The sequence below is a fragment of the Sycon ciliatum genome, chromosome 12 (genome assembly GCF_964019385.1).
Source record: "Sycon ciliatum chromosome 12, ocSycCili1.1, whole genome shotgun sequence".
Classification (NCBI taxonomy): domain Eukaryota; kingdom Metazoa; phylum Porifera; class Calcarea; order Leucosolenida; family Sycettidae; genus Sycon; species Sycon ciliatum.
The window spans coordinates 8,251,324-8,270,819 of record NC_088654.1 but is presented as its reverse complement, the minus strand read 5'-3'; the positions used below and the strand labels follow the sequence as shown (position 1 = coordinate 8,270,819).

General features: G+C 47.3%; 1 protein-coding gene and 1 long non-coding RNA gene across 2 annotated transcripts; one reads left to right on the top strand and one right to left on the bottom strand.

Annotated features, from left to right (window-relative positions):
• Nucleotides 1-295: 295 nt before the first annotated feature.
• On the top strand, nt 296-2,517 carry LOC135828359 (transcription factor Sp4-like). The gene has a single exon (XM_065340812.1). The coding sequence runs from the start codon at nt 340-342 to the stop codon at nt 2,461-2,463; it is 2,124 nt and encodes a 707-aa protein (XP_065196884.1). The 5' UTR covers nt 296-339; the 3' UTR covers nt 2,464-2,517.
• Nucleotides 2,518-5,853: 3,336 nt separating this feature from the next.
• Nucleotides 5,854-8,879, bottom strand: LOC135828331 (uncharacterized). Its single transcript, XR_010555629.1, has 3 exons — nt 8,706-8,879; nt 7,139-8,115; nt 5,854-6,403 (listed from the first exon to the last, which is right to left on the bottom strand). It is a non-coding gene; the product is annotated as an uncharacterized LOC135828331 (long non-coding RNA).
• Nucleotides 8,880-19,496: the final 10,617 nt, after the last annotated feature.

Sequence of the window (19,496 nt, the reverse complement as noted above, 5' to 3'; positions counted from 1 at the left end):
CTGCGATAAATGTACACTGCTAGCGCTGTAACTGCCTCAACAGCCCCCTGCCTACAACACCCACACACTCTGTACAAAGCCTCCTGTTCACACTAACCACACCCAATAGAACACAGCTAGCCCTGAAGCCTATACAACCTCCACATTCACGCGCAGCTTCCCACACAGCGCTAAATTAACACTGCCAAATGCACACCGCATGTACAGCACCAGAAACCTCACCAATATCTCTCCTGGCATTAATACTGGTTTGGCCAATACCTTCCTCATATGCTCTGTTGCATGAACCTAATAAGTACCGACGAACTAGCCTGGCATGCACTTGTTGTTCTTTGTAGTATGGCACTTTTACCATCGCACACATTTAGATGTGGTCAAGACGCCGGCACTCTCAGCTTCTCTCGTATAAACGACCTGACCCGGCACCAGCAACCCCTTACAGGCGAGTCGTCGGTCATGCCCCCTCCCGAGTCGGCGGACAGTGCTAAGACAGGTAGCGAGACGAGTCAACCGGCCAGTAATGTTCTCCAACAAGAGTTGTTAACGTCCATCTCGACCAACCAAGGCTATGGAGCTGAGGACCAAGTGGACACAACAAACAATATGCAACTCTCCGATATGCTGACTGGCTACTTTGGCGACGCGGGTGGTTCGCTCGGTTTTGTTCCTGGTGGTAACATGCATGACTTGGACGTTTTGAGGCATTCCGGTCACGAGTCCATCCCGGCATTGGCGGGCCAGACCAATTATCTTGGAAGGCAGGAATTTCATTGCGACACTGCGGATGTCTGCGTCACGCCAGCTGTGCCAGGAGGGATGAACTCGGTAGCGCCAGAACAAGACTGGCTGAAGTGGCTAGAAGTGCCCATTGAAGACGCACATTTCGATCCCCTTTATTCTACCCACACGAATGTCGCTAGTGAGGACGCCATCCCCCAACACATGATCACTTCAGGACCACAGTCCGAGTCGCCAGCATATTCTCATCGACACATGCAACTTGCTCAATCATCATTGATTCAAGATCATGCTAGATCTATGGTTAGGAGTATCGGGCACACAACACTGGGATCACATCGAAGCCAGAGTATTGTAAATGACATGGCTGGTGCGCCCGTAGTTTGTGGAAATTCCGACGCCCTCGCAAGAGTGCCAAGCACTACATCATGCAGTGACCTTCAATGGTTAGGGTCACAACTTCCTCTTGCAGATGACCACTTAGCAATGAACTCAGCAGCTACCAACATGATGTCTTCCGGTAGTGCTGATGGTAACGTCGCCATTAGCCAGGATCAGCAGCGGTGGCAGCAGCAGCAGCTGCAACAGCACTACAGATTGCCAGGTGATCTTGAGGGACACCAAGCCGCCACAGCTAACATAACCAAAGTTTCCATGGGGAACGCTGTCGGCTCGGATGGGTTTCCTTCATCTCACCGGGATGCGCATGCAAATAGTTTTATGTCCTCGGGGATGCCTTCACAGCCAGTTAATACCGTGACAGCTACAGGAAATCACGAACAAGAAAATAGCCACGTCAAACTGTCCCCGAGCGGTGGATCTCTAACATCGACGGAACGGCCATTCATATGTGGTTATGAAGGCTGCAATCGCCGATTCTCTCGCAGTTACACACTGCCCCGGCACACGCGTACGCATACAGGCGAGAAGCCTCGTCAATGTCAGATTTGCAGGCGTTGCTTTTCAAGGCTGTATCTCCTCACTGAGCACATCCGTACCCATACTGGTGAGAAACCCTTGAAGTGTCTACTGTGCGGGAAAGGGTTCGCCAGGTATGGCACTAGGCGTCTACACATGATGGTGCATCATCGGGCAAAATCAAGATCAGAACCAGGTGTGATGCACGGAGACTCTCTGGGTCTTGCTGCTACTCCTCCGCTTACAAATATGGTGAACTTCGCCTCACTTCCAGTAGTGAGTGCGACTGTACAGTTCTCTGCCGCAGCCACTGCGCCAACTAGTAGAGCAGCCTCTGTTACGCCTTCTAATAGCACTGTTGCATCGACTGTTACCACCACCACCACCTCCGCCGCTGCACAGGAATATGTGATCATGGCAACATGTAACCATGGCATGCTAATCCACGATACAAGTACAGCAGCAACAGCAGTAACAACACCATATCCAGCAACAGCTGCAACAACACCATACACAGCAACAGCAGTAACAACACCATATCCAGCAACAGCTGCAACAACACCATACACAGCAACAGCAGTAACAACACCATATCCAGCGACAGCTGCAACAACACCTTACACAACAACAGCAGTAACAACACCATGTCTAGCAACAGCTGCAACAACACCATACACAGCAACAGCAGCAACAACATCATATTCAGCAACAGCAGCCAGAACAGCAGCAGCAGTAGCACCAAAACCAGCCTCATCTGCATCTGATTTCAACACCAGAGGCGAGTACTGGCATGAATTGTCAACCTGAAATGCATTGTGGTTCATCAGCAAGCACCAAGGGGCAAAAGGCATCTGCTAACCTTGGAATCGGCTACCTTTAAAGGGAAAGGTACCGCCCTGGTTGGCGTTGTCGTAGAGTCACGTCTGGCTAACTTGCCACTGCATGGAGCTGGTACAACTCCAGTGTTGTGTGTACTTGACTACAATGCCAGCACCTTGCTATATCCCCTATATCAATCGAGTCTGTGACGAATCAGACTGTGTCCCTTAAGAGTTGATGACGTTCTTGCATAAACGATGACGTCTTTGTACATATACCTGTACATGTATACAATTTATGTCTAGGTGGGTGGCTTGGGAAGAACATGAAAGCAGAGCCAGCAAAAAATTCTAAAAATAATCTATCCTTGGAATGCCCCTACCCCCACCGGTGTACGTCCTAGATGACAAAGGTTGGTGTATCTGTAGAGTCAAGTCTGCCTGATCTGCTGGAACAGTGTGTTGGTGCACGTCCAAGGTTTTGCGTATCGTTGACTACTATGCCAGAACCTTGCCATGTTCCCTGTGTCAATCGAGTCTGTGATCAATCAGACTTTGTCTCTTACCCGCTGATAATTTTGGTAGTGCTCACGTCACCTACATGTGTATGGTAAGATGTGTAGGTGTCTACTGTATACTGTCTACTGTATTGTGGTCTGATGTACCTGTACCTGTACGCGAATGACTGTTGGGACATTCTTCCAAAACATGACGTCACAGAATTCGTAAAAAAAAGACAACTTTTGTCGCAAGCGGCTAGCCTGTCGCAAGCGCGAGACTCATCATGGGCGCGCTCGAGCTGCGAAGCGCGACACACGAGCGCGACCCAAACTGTGTGTGTCGAATCTGACCGTCATTATGATCGCCCTCGATTTATTTTCGTTCTACTCGACAATTCCAAAAATCAGTGCCATTGGCTTTAGCTTTGCCCTTGAACTTGAAATCTCGTGCCTTATTCTTTCTTGGGAACTGGTGTTGGATATTGAACGGGCGGAGTGACCGCCGGGATGATGGATGAAGGAGATGAATCACGATGGCCTAATCTTGGCTGCGCGCATTCTCATTTTCGCGTGGCCTGCCACTAGTGTTTGATCCACAAAGGGTGTCACAGGCATAGCTGGAGGAAGAAAGGTGATGTGAACTTCAGAAGTTCTGCCATCGCAGCACTGTATAGAGGGCCATTAGAGGCTGTGTAGGCTGTATGTTTGATTTAGCTTGATTTAGCTCAGTGCTGAGCTTGCACCACACCACAGGTAGCATATTGAGTATTATTTACATTAATGATTATCCATATAACTTGAACCGCTCTGTGAGCGGTTCTGAAAAACCTTTATTGGCGCTGCCCCGTCGTAAAAGTAAGAAATTAAAACTGGCTCATTGCCGGTACCCCCAAATGTGAACTGATCCACCTAAATCGCAAATGACGTGACCCGAACACAGCAGTAGCACGAGGGTGCACTTGTGGTGTGCCGCAGGGCTCTGTACTAGGACCCATGCTGTTCTCCTTATACACCAGAGATATCCCCTCGGAATCTGCGCCGGCATCACCAGATGACATCGCCCTGACATGTGCAAGACGGACAGCGCAAGAGGTGTCTCATGCGCTCAGCTTGGCGGTTACCTCCCTCTCAAGTTGGCTGGACGCTCGTGGTCTTGTATTAAATGCAAAGAAGAGTAATGTATTGGTTTTTACCAGCAGCAGTGGGCAGCAGCCGGACGTGGGTGTACGCTGTCGAAATGATGTGCTTCCGCACGCCACCAGCGCGAAATACCTCGGCGTCTTAATCGATGAACGAATGACCTGGCAACCGCAAGTTGACCGGTGCATCTCACGTACTAGTGCTAGGAAGATCGGTAGCCTGTGGCGGGGCGACACTGCCTCACGTGACTCTAGCTAGTCGAAGCAAGTACTTCCTATCTGTCATCATGCCGGATTTGATATTATGGATCGTCAGCATATGGCTCCGGCTTGACCCACAACCAGCTAAACCGCTTGCAGGTGGCCCGAAACCGCGCAGCAAGGGCGGTGTTCGGACGACCACGATTTACCAGGGCCAGTGATCTCTTGGAGAGGCTCTCTGTTTATCGCATGGACGAGGTATATCGCCAGAAACTGCTCGTGCTGGTATGGCGGTGCGTTCATAACCGTGCCTGTCCTGCTCTGCAGGCACTGTTTGTTCGCAACTGCGGAGCAACTCGCCTTCAGCGCAGTCTGGGCCTACAACAGCCAGAAGCCGAGCAGGCCAATGCCGACCGGCATCTCGCGGTTGCCTGTTATGGAACCATATACCTGACACGGTGCGAGCTATGGGCAACATCCCAGCATTCCGCCAAGCTGCCATTCCCTACACGTAAGTCGTTGTAGACTGCTACACAGTTGTCCATACCATGGTATTCAGTACCCACAAACTTTGCAAAGCCGCCGATAATGTGATAATGTACCGTGGTGCATGCACCGGTGGTACCACCACTTCGTAGACTGCCTCCCGTTCATTTCTGTGCTCCTGTCTTTATTCTCGTCAGCTGTGTACTTCAGCAGTTCAATTCTGTGCTCCAGTCCTCTTTATTCTCGTGAGTTGTGTACTCGTTTTGCTGTTTGTCTGGTTTATTTGAATTCGCACAGTAAATGTGTACTTCAGTTATTCTCTCCTCCCTCTTCTGAGTTTGACTCTCCGCTGGCCTTCTCTCCTCCCATCCCCTTACATCGTATTGGGCCTCCGCACACACTACATTGACACATAGCACAACTCAACCATTCGCTACCCTGTTATTGAGCACTCCTGCTCGTTTGGTCTCGCAAATCCAAATAAAATCAATCAATCAATCAGGTTCCTACTTGTGGATGCAGCTGGGGACGCTGGTCCACAGGCCATGGTCGTCGATGAACTCCCATGTTGGATATCCGATGGAAGTAACTATGTGTACTAGCAAAGTTACACTGCCACTGATACCATGTACTAGTGATGGTGTTACCCTATGATGTGCTGTGATCCTGTGCCCTCCCGACCTCGTGCTACTGGTGCGTTCGGGTCCCGTCATTCCCGATTTAGGTGGATCAGTTCACATTTGGGGGGGACAATGGGCCAGTTTTAATTTCTTACTTTTACGACGGGGCAGCGCCAGTAAAGGTTTTTAAGAACCGCTCACAGAGCGATTTTTATATGGATAATTTCAGTTCTTTTTCCGTTCCCTCCCCACCCCAACCCCGAAGGTAAACATGATGAACACGCGCGCGATGTACTGTATGTAGGCATGAGACTGCGATAACACACTGATACATGCCAACCCTCCCCACCTCGCTTACCCCGCACACAGATACACAAACACGCGGATGCACACATACGCACATGCACACGACACAAACAGGAAATTCTTCATGTAAAATGCCATGCAAAGCAGTGGCCACTGTACTTTTAAAAGGAAGTCAGTTGTGGAACAAAATAATCCAACTACAACGTGTAGACAAGCTGACGGCCAAAGCACAACATAGCAAACATGACATTTGCCCAAGGATTGCAGTTTGCAGACCACGCCATGGAAGCAGCGAATACAGAATGTAATATCATACAAAGTGACAAGCAAAGAAGTGGCCACCATACACCAGAGACTTGCAGAAAGTCACATATCCAACAGATGGAAAAGTGAACAGCAATCTGGTACAGCCCACACAAGACAAAGCTGACCTGATACTTGTCCCAGGATCGCAAGTGGCAGATCCTTTTCAATGCATAACATGCAGGTGTACGTTACACGCATGGACAAAATCTGACCGTGTCGCCAGCATACATTGTCATCACATATATACCCCACAAGTTACACACATGCACAGTAGAAGCACAATGAAAGCAATGGAAAAGTACGATGTGCTTGCTGAAGCATCTTCGCACTTCAAATTCAGACTTCAATGTGGTCGTCACGAGATGATATACCTGCAAGATACAAGTGATGCAGAAAGAAAGCAGAAGGTCGTGAGGTAGGCTATGAGACACCACAAACGGGTCACCTACATGTATGTTCAGGGCTAGTGCACTCGCACGCAGAATTATCATAATCGAGCATTTCCCAAACTGAGAAGTGCAAGGAAATCCACTTGCATGCACAGGAGCAATTTTGCCGCTGATGTGATGCGCAATTCGAGACGATCTGCGATGCTGCGTGCTCACCTCTGATGCCGATTACTTCCTTGCTTAGACCGGCCCGGTCTGCTCTCCCTTCACTCTCTTCTAAATCCTACTTGGAGCAGTAAGGCTGTGTCACTGCTCCTACTGAAAACCCAGTTAGGTTGTGGTCATTGTTGTGAAAGCAATATCATCGTCATTGTGGTAATAACATACGTTTTTGCGCAGCGGCTGGCGCTAGAACGTGCAGCAAGCAGCAAGCTTGTACTTCGGATTTTGCGATTTTTTCGAGGGCAATGGCTTCCTTTTTGCTTTGGCTACCTACGAAGTATGACCAAAAAATCCATGAGAAGTATTTTTTGGAGCTGGAGTACGATTGGGGTTGTCTGATAAGTGCTAGGAGAACCCTCCTTTGTGGCTGTAGAGCGCTAAAACGTGCCCTGTTGGCCGAAAAATCCGAATTTTTTCTCTCCCGGGGACACCCCGGACCCCCCCCCCTTGTACCACTCCCAACCACCCTGTGACACCCCTGTCATTGTAGCTTACCTGCTGTCTTTCTTGGAGATGCAGTAGCAGCTGAGGACTTGCATACAATCTCTGTTTCAACTGCCACTATTTCCACAATGTTGTCAGGTATTGGTGCGGGCGACACACGCAGAAGGAAAGAAACACCATGAACATATACCTGTTACTACATGTACATGTACATGTTGCCACTGTCAAATATTCCAGAGGCAGATGGTGGGGATGGAGAGGAGAGCAACATCAGCAACAGCAGAAGCAGCAGCAGCAATAGCTGCACTATTAGCAGCAATAGCAGCAGCATCAGTACCACACAGCAATTCACCACACCATACTTCAGATTGTATTCCCGGTATGAGCATTAAATATCCAGTGGCCTTGTCCTCGCGAAATCGGCTTTCATACTAGTTCAACAGAATTCATACTCATTCAACAGAATATACAGCATACATTGCACAGGAAAATGCTTGTACATTGCAGAGGAGAATACTGGCTTTCATACTCGTTCAACAGAATCTACGGTGTACATTTGACAAGAGAATACAAGGCAAAACGATAACACAAATCTACGCCAATAGTTATTATATGTCCCTGAAGATAGGCTACTGTAAAACCGGAAAATTTCGGTGGAGATTTATTTTCGGTAACTTCGGTTTTACCCACACATCACACACGACAACTTACCTCCACGGTCGACATGAGCTCCCCAGGATCCCCCAGCTCCTCGGGACACGCCCTCACCATCGTCGTGGAAACGTTCAGCTCGGCCAGCAGCCGTCGCAAGCCATCAATCTCATACGAGCTGAGACAGGCCATGTCCGAGAACGGGCAGGATGGCGGTGATGGAGGTGGCTTGCCGCCTTGTGAGCTGTTCCCGTCTCCTGACGAAGCAGCAGCAGCAGCTGCCGCTGTCGCTGGCGACTGGGCTGCAGTGTCATCCGTTGACAGCTGTGGGATCTCGGCGCATGTGGGCGCCGGAGAGAGCTTCGCTGCATCCGTATCTGTCAGCAATCAGACAATCAGAATACCGTAAAATTCCGTTAATAAGCCCAGGGCGTATACTTTGCAGAGCGTCAACAACCGGGCGTATATTTGGGCATGGGCTTATTTTAGGGCATGGGCCTTATTTCGGATGCAATCTGCAGAAGATCAATCTATCAGCAACCCACTAGTTTCAGTGAACCACCATTCACACTGAGCGCGGTACAGGTACATCAAACCACATTTTTGGCAGTTTGCTACATTCCAACGGAACATCGCTTTTCTTTTCTTTTCTACCAATTTGTGGAAATACCAGGAGTGACGTAATATGCCAGATCTACGTGCCTTCCACATCAAGATGTACGTGATTACGAACATTTCCAAATGAAGGGCAGAGCCCTCGGTCCCGGACCGCCCGGATACAACAGATAAGAGTGTACTACATATAACGTTACATGCATAGGATTGATTGATTGCAGCTTATACCAATCATATCTTCTGAAAATTGTAGTCCAAGTTGTTGTCTGATGATCGGTTAAAACCGTGAAACTCAGAGTTACAGCAGAAACGCTTTTGATTCTCTCAAGTGTATGTAGGATTGCTGACGTACCAGACTGGGTGACTCCACTTGAGGCTCCAACTTAGTCTTGGTGAACTCCAGGCTAATGACGTTGTAGGGTTTGTCGCGTTTCGCATTCGTGTAGTACCTGCACAAGAGAGTACATGGCGTGTGCCAAACACACACACACACACACACACACACATGCACACACACACACACACACACACACACACACATGCACACACACACACACACACACGCGCGTACACACACACACAAACACACACAAACACACACACACAATGTAGCTCCGCGTCTCTTGGAACCTAAGAAAACACCCAAAAGACACCATGCCACCAAGACTTGCACTGAAAGGCTTACTTTGTAAAGTTTGCCATGCTCGTGGTAGAGCCTTGTTGTGAGGACACATCCATGATGTCAATAGTACGCCCACGCCTGCCCATCACCCAAAGACCCCCTAGCGATCTCACTGGCCCATTGCCCGCCATCCTCCTGGCACCTCCACCCATCTGCTGTTCACTGCCTCCCCATCGCCTCTTTCTGCGCTTTCATGCTCACACCTGCCTGTTGCCTGCCACCCTCCTGGCACTTCTACTGTCGCGCCGTGGCCCGCACCAGCTGTTCTCCCCATACCTTACACCAGATTTAGCGCTAAATTTGTTTATGCTTGTGGCCCTATGTATATATATATATAAGCATACTGACTCACTGTTGGGTAGACCCGAGTATCAGTTGTCTGATGTTTGCCTAACGGCATGAAACTCAAGAGTTACAACCAACCTGAACGTCCTCCGCTGAGTCTGCTATGATTTGAAAACTCCGTATGGCGGAACCCAGATGCGCATGCAGTTTACGTAAGACTTTCCCTAGATCTACTACATTTTTTAACTAACGTAATTACGTTATGCGGAACATCTCTAACAAAGTACAGTGAGTGCAGGGAAATACTTCGACAACTGCAGACAGTCAGTTATAGGCGATTCACACGACAGCCACTTGCACGTTTTACGGCGAGTGATTTACGAGAAAAGTGACTGTGTGGATTCACATGGCTGCACTCAACAGCGGGCACGTTTGCATTTTTGAATGATTCACCCACCAGTTGCCATGAGTATTTCAAATTTTCAAAACACGTGTAAAATAATTAATAATAATATTCGCGGGATCCGCGTCGGCATCGCTTGAATGTTCAGAAACACCCAAACTAGCCTTCGCATCCGCAGGCCACACCTATGCCTGTTAACCTTAGTGGCGAATGCAGACCTCACAAGTGAGTCAGGGGAGAGGAGGTTAGTCTCTCAACCAATCGGGCGTATAACGGCCCATAACCCTGTAAACTGCATCCTTGTTATTCTCACTCCGAGCTTTGAGTACCCAGTTGACCGTGGGTGTCGGCGCAGTTCAACACGCGTAAAAAGTCTTTTTACACGCTCCCTGCTACCAGCGCGGGTCTTGAACTCGGGACCTCATGATTCGCAGGCAGGCCTGCAAACCAATCAGCCATATGCGTTGGTATGGTTGGTACAATAATTATCATGGTGAAAAGAGCCGCGTAAAAAATCAAGTCTTGTTTTGCGCTTTTTGGTGTAAATATAGTTTACTGCTTGCCGCAGAGGGGCTGAGGGCTAGACCCACAGGACACTTCTGATCATAACTCACTAGACCTAGTCTTTCTTAAACTTGCATTCAGTTTCGGCGGGGACAATACCCCCGACACACGACCAACAAAATCTCTAACTGTCTTTGACGCCATCAGAATATCTATGCAAACACAGCCTAACGGACAAAGTCAAACAATCCGTGACCTGATGTTGACACAGCCTGGTCAGTATGGAGCTTGCATGTCGAGTCTGCAGTTAAGGAATTCATACCTCAAAAGTTGAAGCGAAATAACCTGAACAACAATGTCACGTTCGGAAATTTTATTGGGTGGTCATCCCGTTTGACTGTGCGAAGTAAAATTAAAACAACCAAATGGTTGGGTTGATCTGCACTGTGCAACCGATTCTCTCACCTTTCTTCCTCCAGCTATGCCTGTGATACCCTTTGTGAATCTGCGAAACACTAGTGGCAGGCCACGCGAAAATGAGAATGCGCGCAGCCAAGTTTAGGCCATCATCTCCTTCACTGATCCATCATCCCGGCGGTAACTCCGCCCGTTCAATATCCAACACCAGTCCCCAGGAAAGAATAAGGCACGAGATTTCAAGTTCAAGGGCAAAGCTAAAGCCAATGGCACTGATTTTTGGAATTGTCGAGTAGAACGAAAATAAAACAATCGAAGGCGATCATCAGTCAGATTCGACACACACGTGACACAGTTTGGGTCGCGCTCGTGTGTCGCGCTTCGCAGCTCGAGCGCGCCCAAGATGAGTCTCGCGAGCGCGACAGGCTAGCCGCGCTAGCCGCTTGCGACAAAAGTTGTCTTTTTTTTACGAATTCTGTGACGTCATGTTTTGGAAGAATGTCCCAACAGTCATTCGCGTACCTGTACAGTGCTGGCAACTGAAATCCGACCCCCCGGGCTGCGCGGCGCGCCGGAAAAGTGGTCGGATTTCCGTTGCCAGCACTGTACATGTACATGTAAGTGTACATTGTAAAACAGAGTTATGGCCACATTGTATATTGTTTGCTTGGCTAATGAAACTACACCAGCATATCCATGTCTGCATTCACCCGTTCATCATACAAGATGACGCAATCTGTTATGTTCACAACTCCAGATGTGTATGTGCATGGACAGCAGGATTTGGTAACTAAACTCAAGAGCATGCATTGTAACATGCGGGAGTATGCTATTGCGTGTGCGCGTATTTGATGCATTTGTGTGCGCAAGGGGTACTTGTTTTTGAGTGTGAGTATGTGCACGTAAGCGTATGTATCATTGAAAATGCGCATGCACCCACAAACAGTTGTGCTTGTTCCATGCTATCGGGAATAGAATTATGATTATACCCTAATGGGTGCTACAAATACTAGCAGTCAATCATTGCCAATATTTATTTGAGACTGCATGTACATGTACATTGTACATTTACATGGACTGTACTACAAACCTGAAACTGTGAAGTTATTGGTCCAGAATATAGTAACTGTTATCCTCATCAAGCTCTTTTCCTGTCGCCTTATGAGAAAAGACTAGGAGTGAACTATTGCAAGAGTTGTGATGCAAAGCTAGTCTGAACTGCGTTCAGGGTCAGTAGCCGTCGGCCTGGATCATGAATAACGTTGTGCATGGATCATGCCGATATCCAGACCATGGGCTAAAACTCCCAGGAACCATGGCCGCACCTGGTCTTCATGGGTACTATAACAATTTGGGAGATGATTCAATGTTTTTAACTCAAACAACTGGAGTAATACACAAGGAATGATCAGCTTACCTGAAAAATAACAATTTCAAGAATGGTGGGAAATCGACCAATTTTCAGTCCTATTAATTATTATTTTTGGAGGTCTAAAATGCACGGTAAGGGACCGGTAACATTGGGAACGATGCTCAGATTATATAAACCGGGAATTTTTTCTACTTTCCATCACGGCCACACTGGACACGCATAATGAAACAAATCTCACCTACACTAGCTATTTTTTTGTCCCCATTCGGCAGTCTGTCAGCCACACTTTCTGGGCCAGAGCTGCATCAGCACACCCTGTAGAGTATCTCAACACTTCATTACGCAATAAAAAAATGAAACTCCAAGAAATCCAGTGGGGGCCGCGGATGATCGGGAATTCCGCAACTACTTCATAGAGTATGCAGTGGAATTCAGTGGGACAGAAAGGATTTCCAAAATGTCTTTCTTCTCGAGCGAAATAAAAGGCCAAAGGAAAATGGCATTTTATGGCAAAGAAGAGGTTTGAAACAAAAAACACATTTTTACATTCGAAGTCGGAGCCTCCGAAATACAATTATCCCGCGGAACAGCGAGGCCTCGAGGTGATTTTCATGGAGTGGATTAAATCTCTCAAATCTCTTCCACCGCGAAAAATATCCATGGTACTAACCACGGATTTTTTTCCAAAATGTTTCTCAGTGTGACCGGCCCCTTACACCCCCGCCCTCAAATTATATATTTGCAGCTTCTATGAAGTACGAGGATCCCAAAACTAGAATGAAAAGGGCATGTCCAAGAAAAATTATGAAGCTTTTACTTTGCGGACTGACATTTCTGCCAAGTTCATTTTTGTACCTAAATTGCTATTTTCCTTAGTAGTCAATGATGACTGCGAGATTTTCTAGCTCAAATGCTTCACTGTGATGTGTGAAAGAACTTGCAATCACAAAGAGAAGCCAGGTGATTGGTAAATCTGAAAATATGACCCAGAACAGGCAAATTTAGGCTGAAATCGATATAATAATATACACCCACCCTAAGGAATGCATCTCAAACGGTCTTATAACCGCCGAGACCCCCCTGATTTTCTTTGTGGAGTAACATGGGATGATACAGATTACACTCTTCCACAAAGAGCAGGGGGGGGGGGGGGATTATGAAGGAAAAATCACCCCCAAAGGGTAGGGGGCTCTGTAATTAAACATACCAAAACCACAAACCCAGTCACATACATGTACAATGTACCTTTCTCACTTGCACTTGTCCGATCTGCACATGCTATCACACAGCTCTGTTGAGCCGTGTGATATCACGGCTTTATTAGTGCTAGCTTTAGAATATTGGTGTTTCTGGTATTAGTTTCAGACCCAATATCTTTCACTTTATGGCGTCATATATCTTTCCTTTATAGTCCAACACTCAGTGTGAAGATGGTTTCTGATGATAGCCACATGAAAACGACGTTCAAATCTTATAACGAGAGGGTTTTAAAGCTCAGGGCCCTACGCTATGCTCTTTCGCCTTGCTCAGCATGAATGTTAGTCGAACTGATGGAAACGTTTTTTTGCAATACAATGATGTGCTTGAAAATACCGCCATTCCGGCAACAGGCTGTAGCCGATAAAGTAACGTCTTTCGCATATTAGCATAGATGAGTAGATGACGGCATTATGCCAACGGACCGCAGTCCCAACATACCGAACAAATTCGGGCATGATCACGTCCTTTTCTGCTGCCAACTGAATGCCTGTTCAGCAGTCTCTTGCTGTCGACGCATCTTTTCACCGAGTCGGCGGGTCTCCAATTCACGGATATCTTCACCGTTGGTTCTTGTTTTCGGCGTAGCGTTTCGCAAGCACCGCGACTCTCGAGGTTGCGGGACATCTCTTCTCCCGTATTCTACTCTCTGCATGGGCAATCCTGCCGAAGTCATCTGCTCTGAGCTTCCACACTGTCACCCCTGTCATTTGGCTCTTCCTCATAGCCATCTACTGGTATCCTTACTATTCCATTTAGACAACAACGCGCCCATTAAAACACTGCAATCTACCCGATACTTACATTCCCGGCCCATTAACAGCACACCCAAAAACACGAAAATGCGATAATACAACACTGTAACATTGATGACCTAGGCAAAAAGCATAGCGGTGTTAGATATTTTTTTCATTTCTCCAATTTATAAGGACATAACATGGCATTCGAACCTGCATTATCGCCTTGCATGCACATACATACATACACTTTGAATTACATACATCTTCTTCCAAGTTAGTTGCTTCGCGTTATGGTCTTGCAGTTTAAAGCCCTATTTGAAGAATTTGACCAGCTGTCTTTGATTGCACGGTAGGGGACATGTACAGCATAGCGCCAGGAATTTCTATCGCCATCATAATATTGGGCATCAATGCCCGTTTGGTTTGCGATGTAAAAAAATTCAAAAAAATGCCCCACGACAGAACAAAGATTTAGGGAATTACATATGTGTGGACCCTGGCTACCACCAGACGTTTCTCAAGTAACGTCTTTTGCATAGTGACAGGGATAAATGTTACATTGTTCTTGTGGTATGATTGCGCTCACTATACCTTCATCTCGTTTGGTTGAGTTGGGTAACTCCGCTCTTCTTCCTCGCTCACCGGAGGAATTGTAGTCTCCTCGCGCAACTGGGGAGCAGTTTTCATTGGACATTAGTGACGGGACGATGCAAGGGGAATCAATGGTACGAGCTGATGAACGAACGCTTTACGGAGGAAAAGAAAAAATCGCTGTCGGAACTTTCCAACTTTTTGAGTACGATGGAGTTGGTTGGCAGTTTTGGAGCTCCTGCTCCGGCCTCCTTTCCTTTTAGGATTGAGAAGGACTGGTCTGCAGACCACTTGTTTTACGCCAAGGCGCTCAAGCAGAGTAAGGTAGATATAAGTCAGGTCTGCCAGGTGGACCTTCAGGGCAAGCCTGGACATTGCGTAGTTACAGTGAACAGTTCTGCTGAGCGGAAAAAGATACTGGACGCAGGAATCCGGATTTCCGGTAAGCAGGTGCTCTGCGAGATTTCCGGGGTGGACTTAACCCATCTGCATGTGTTTGGGTTCCCTGTCGGGCTTCAAAACAGTAAATTGTGTGCTGCGTTGGGTCGCCTCAACAGAAAAAAGTATTGTTTGAGGGATTGGAAATAAGTACTGGCACCCGTGTTCTCAGCCTGGTCCTCCGATCACCAGTTCCATCTACGGTTACCGTAGGTCAGTTGAAACTGCGAGTATGGCACCTTATCCCATGGTACGGTACTATAGGCCTGTTTCAGCCAATCAGGAGCCTTGCTGACCGGGAAATAATAGCCAATACAATACAATGCACGGTAAGGGACCGGTAACATTGGGAACGATGCTCAGATTATATAAACCGGGAATTTTTTCTACTTTCCATCACGGCCACACTGGACACGCATAATGAAACAAATCTCACCTACACTAGCTATTTTTTTGTCCCCATTCGGCAGTCTGTCAGCCACACTTTCTGGGCCAGAGCTGCATCAGCACACCCTGTAGAGTATCTCAACACTTCATTACGCAATAAAAAAATGAAACTCCAAGAAATCCAGTGGGGGCCGCGGATGATCGGGAATTCCGCAACTACTTCATAGAGTATGCAGTGGAATTCAGTGGGACAGAAAGGATTTCCAAAATGTCTTTCTTCTCGAGCGAAATAAAAGGCCAAAGGAAAATGGCATTTTATGGCAAAGAAGAGGTTTGAAACAAAAAACACATTTTTACATTCGAAGTCGGAGCCTCCGAAATACAATTATCCCGCGGAACAGCGAGGCCTCGAGGTGATTTTCATGGAGTGGATTAAATCTCTCAAATCTCTTCCACCGCGAAAAATATCCATGGTACTAACCACGGATTTTTTTCCAAAATGTTTCTCAGTGTGACCGGCCCCTTACACCCCCGCCCTCAAATTATATATTTGCAGCTTCTATGAAGTACGAGGATCCCAAAACTAGAATGAAAAGGGCATGTCCAAGAAAAATTATGAAGCTTTTACTTTGCGGACTGACATTTCTGCCAAGTTCATTTTTGTACCTAAATTGCTATTTTCCTTAGTAGTCAATGATGACTGCGAGATTTTCTAGCTCAAATGCTTCACTGTGATGTGTGAAAGAACTTGCAATCACAAAGAGAAGCCAGGTGATTGGTAAATCTGAAAATATGACCCAGAACAGGCAAATTTAGGCTGAAATCGATATAATAATATACACCCACCCTAAGGAATGCATCTCAAACGGTCTTATAACCGCCGAGACCCCCCTGATTTTCTTTGTGGAGTAACATGGGATGATACAGATTACACTCTTCCACAAAGAGCAGGGGGGGGGGGGGGGGGGATTATGAAGGAAAAATCACCCCCAAAGGGTAGGGGCTCTGTAATTAAACATACCAAAACCACAAACCCAGTCACATACATGTACAATGTACCTTTCTCACTTGCACTTGTCCGATCTGCACATGCTATCACACAGCTCTGTTGAGCCGTGTGATATCACGGCTTTATTAGTGCTAGCTTTAGAATATTGGTGTTTCTGGTATTAGTTTCAGACCCAATATCTTTCACTTTATGGCGTCATATATCTTTCCTTTATAGTCCAACACTCAGTGTGAAGATGGTTTCTGATGATAGCCACATGAAAACGACGTTCAAATCTTATAACGAGAGGGTTTTAAAGCTCAGGGCCCTACGCTATGCTCTTTCGCCTTGCTCAGCATGAATGTTAGTCGAACTGATGGAAACGTTTTTTTGCAATACAATGATGTGCTTGAAAATACCGCCATTCCGGCAACAGGCTGTAGCCGATAAAGTAACGTCTTTCGCATATTAGCATAGATGAGTAGATGACGGCATTATGCCAACGGACCGCAGTCCCAACATACCGAACAAATTCGGGCATGATCACGTCCTTTTCTGCTGCCAACTGAATGCCTGTTCAGCAGTCTCTTGCTGTCGACGCATCTTTTCACCGAGTCGGCGGGTCTCCAATTCACGGATATCTTCACCGTTGGTTCTTGTTTTCGGCGTAGCGTTTCGCAAGCACCGCGACTCTCGAGGTTGCGGGACATCTCTTCTCCCGTATTCTACTCTCTGCATGGGCAATCCTGCCGAAGTCATCTGCTCTGAGCTTCCACACTGTCACCCCTGTCATTTGGCTCTTCCTCATAGCCATCTACTGGTATCCTTACTATTCCATTTAGACAACAACGCGCCCATTAAAACACTGCAATCTACCCGATACTTACATTCCCGGCCCATTAACAGCACACCCAAAAACACGAAAATGCGATAATACAACACTGTAACATTGATGACCTAGGCAAAAAGCATAGCGGTGTTAGATATTTTTTTCATTTCTCCAATTTATAAGGACATAACATGGCATTCGAACCTGCATTATCGCCTTGCATGCACATACATACATACACTTTGAATTACATACATCTTCTTCCAAGTTAGTTGCTTCGCGTTATGGTCTTGCAGTTTAAAGCCCTATTTGAAGAATTTGACCAGCTGTCTTTGATTGCACGGTAGGGGACATGTACAGCATAGCGCCAGGAATTTCTATCGCCATCATAATATTGGGCATCAATGCCCGTTTGGTTTGCGATGTAAAAAAATTCAAAAAAATGCCCCACGACAGAACAAAGATTTAGGGAATTACATATGTGTGGACCCTGGCTACCACCAGACGTTTCTCAAGTAACGTCTTTTGCATAGTGACAGGGATAAATGTTACATTGTTCTTGTGGTATGATTGCGCTCACTATACCTTCATCTCGTTTGGTTGAGTTGGGTAACTCCGCTCTTCTTCCTCGCTCACCGGAGGAATTGTAGTCTCCTCGCGCAACTGGGGAGCAGTTTTCATTGGACATTAGTGACGGGACGATGCAAGGGGAATCAATGGTACGAGCTGATGAACGAACGCTTTACGGAGGAAAAGAAAAAATCGCTGTCGGAACTTTCCAACTTTTTGAGTACGATGGAGTTGGTTGGCAGTTTTGGAGCTCCTGCTCCGGCCTCCTTTCCTTTTAGGATTGAGAAGGACTGGTCTGCAGACCACTTGTTTTACGCCAAGGCGCTCAAGCAGAGTAAGGTAGATATAAGTCAGGTCTGCCAGGTGGACCTTCAGGGCAAGCCTGGACATTGCGTAGTTACAGTGAACAGTTCTGCTGAGCGGAAAAAGATACTGGACGCAGGAATCCGGATTTCCGGTAAGCAGGTGCTCTGCGAGATTTCCGGGGTGGACTTAACCCATCTGCATGTGTTTGGGTTCCCTGTCGGGCTTCAAAACAGTAAATTGTGTGCTGCGCTGGGCCAATTCGGCCGAATTGTTGGGTCGCCTCAACAGAAAAAAGTATTGTTTGAGGGATTGGAAATAAGTACTGGCACCCGTGTTCTCAGCCTGGTCCTCCGATCACCAGTTCCATCTACGGTTACCGTAGGTCAGTTGAAACTGCGAGTATGGCACCTTATCCCATGGTACGGTACTATAGGCCTGTTTCAGCCAATCAGGAGCCTTGCTGACCGGGAAATAATAGCCAATACAATCCCGCGCGGGATGATTCCCGTAGCTATGCAGAAGACGTTACTTCAGTAACGTCTGGCGCTAGCCAGGGTCCACACAGCTTTAATTTGGTGTTTGTTTGTTTGTTTGTTTGTGTCACGGCTGGAGCTATCCCGTATCTGTCCCGTATCTGTCCCGTATCTGTCCCGTATCTGTGACTACAAAGGCTCTACAGGATTGTACATAACAGCTGTCCACAATATTTGCGGGCTCCTGTATCTGTCCCGTACCGTACCAATATTCGTCGTATTATGTATACGACTCCCTGATGTAGAGGGAGATTTGGAAAGAAAAAGGGAGACGAGGAGGAAATTAAATTAGAATAGACGCCGAATAGGTGATAGGATGCGTCAGCATAAACATACTTTGGAAGAGAGATCCCGTCGTCTCCAAAATAAGCGTGAACGAGCGATTCAGCGCCGGTCACAGGAAACGTCGGAAGAGAGATCCCGTCCACTCCAGAACACCCGTGATCGGCAGAGTCCGCCGGTCCCAGGCAACGTCAGGACAGACATACCTGTTGAGTCCAGAACGCCCGTGATCGGCAGAGTCTAAGCCGGTCCCAGGAAACGTCAGGACAGACATCCCGTCGAGTCCAGACCGCTCGTGATCGGCAGAGTCAGCGCCGGTCCCAGTAAACGTCAGGACAGACATCCCGTCGACGTGCCGAAAAACTCAATCTGCACCCTCTTTTGCCGTTCCGACAGGATACGTATTATAGGAGACTGTAAAGTTATGTAATGTCCAAATTTCGACGTGAGCAGCAGGTCACTCGCGTTGATTTTTCGACGTGCGAGCCAAATAACGCGAGCTGAACTTTCGCGTCGCAGACATCCCGTCGACGCGCAGAAAAACTAAATCTGCAGCCTC

Coding starts and splice junctions, on each gene's coding strand:
- LOC135828359 (XM_065340812.1), top strand. CDS start 340: ATGGCACTTTTACCATCGCACACATTTAGATGTGGTCAAGACGCCGGC.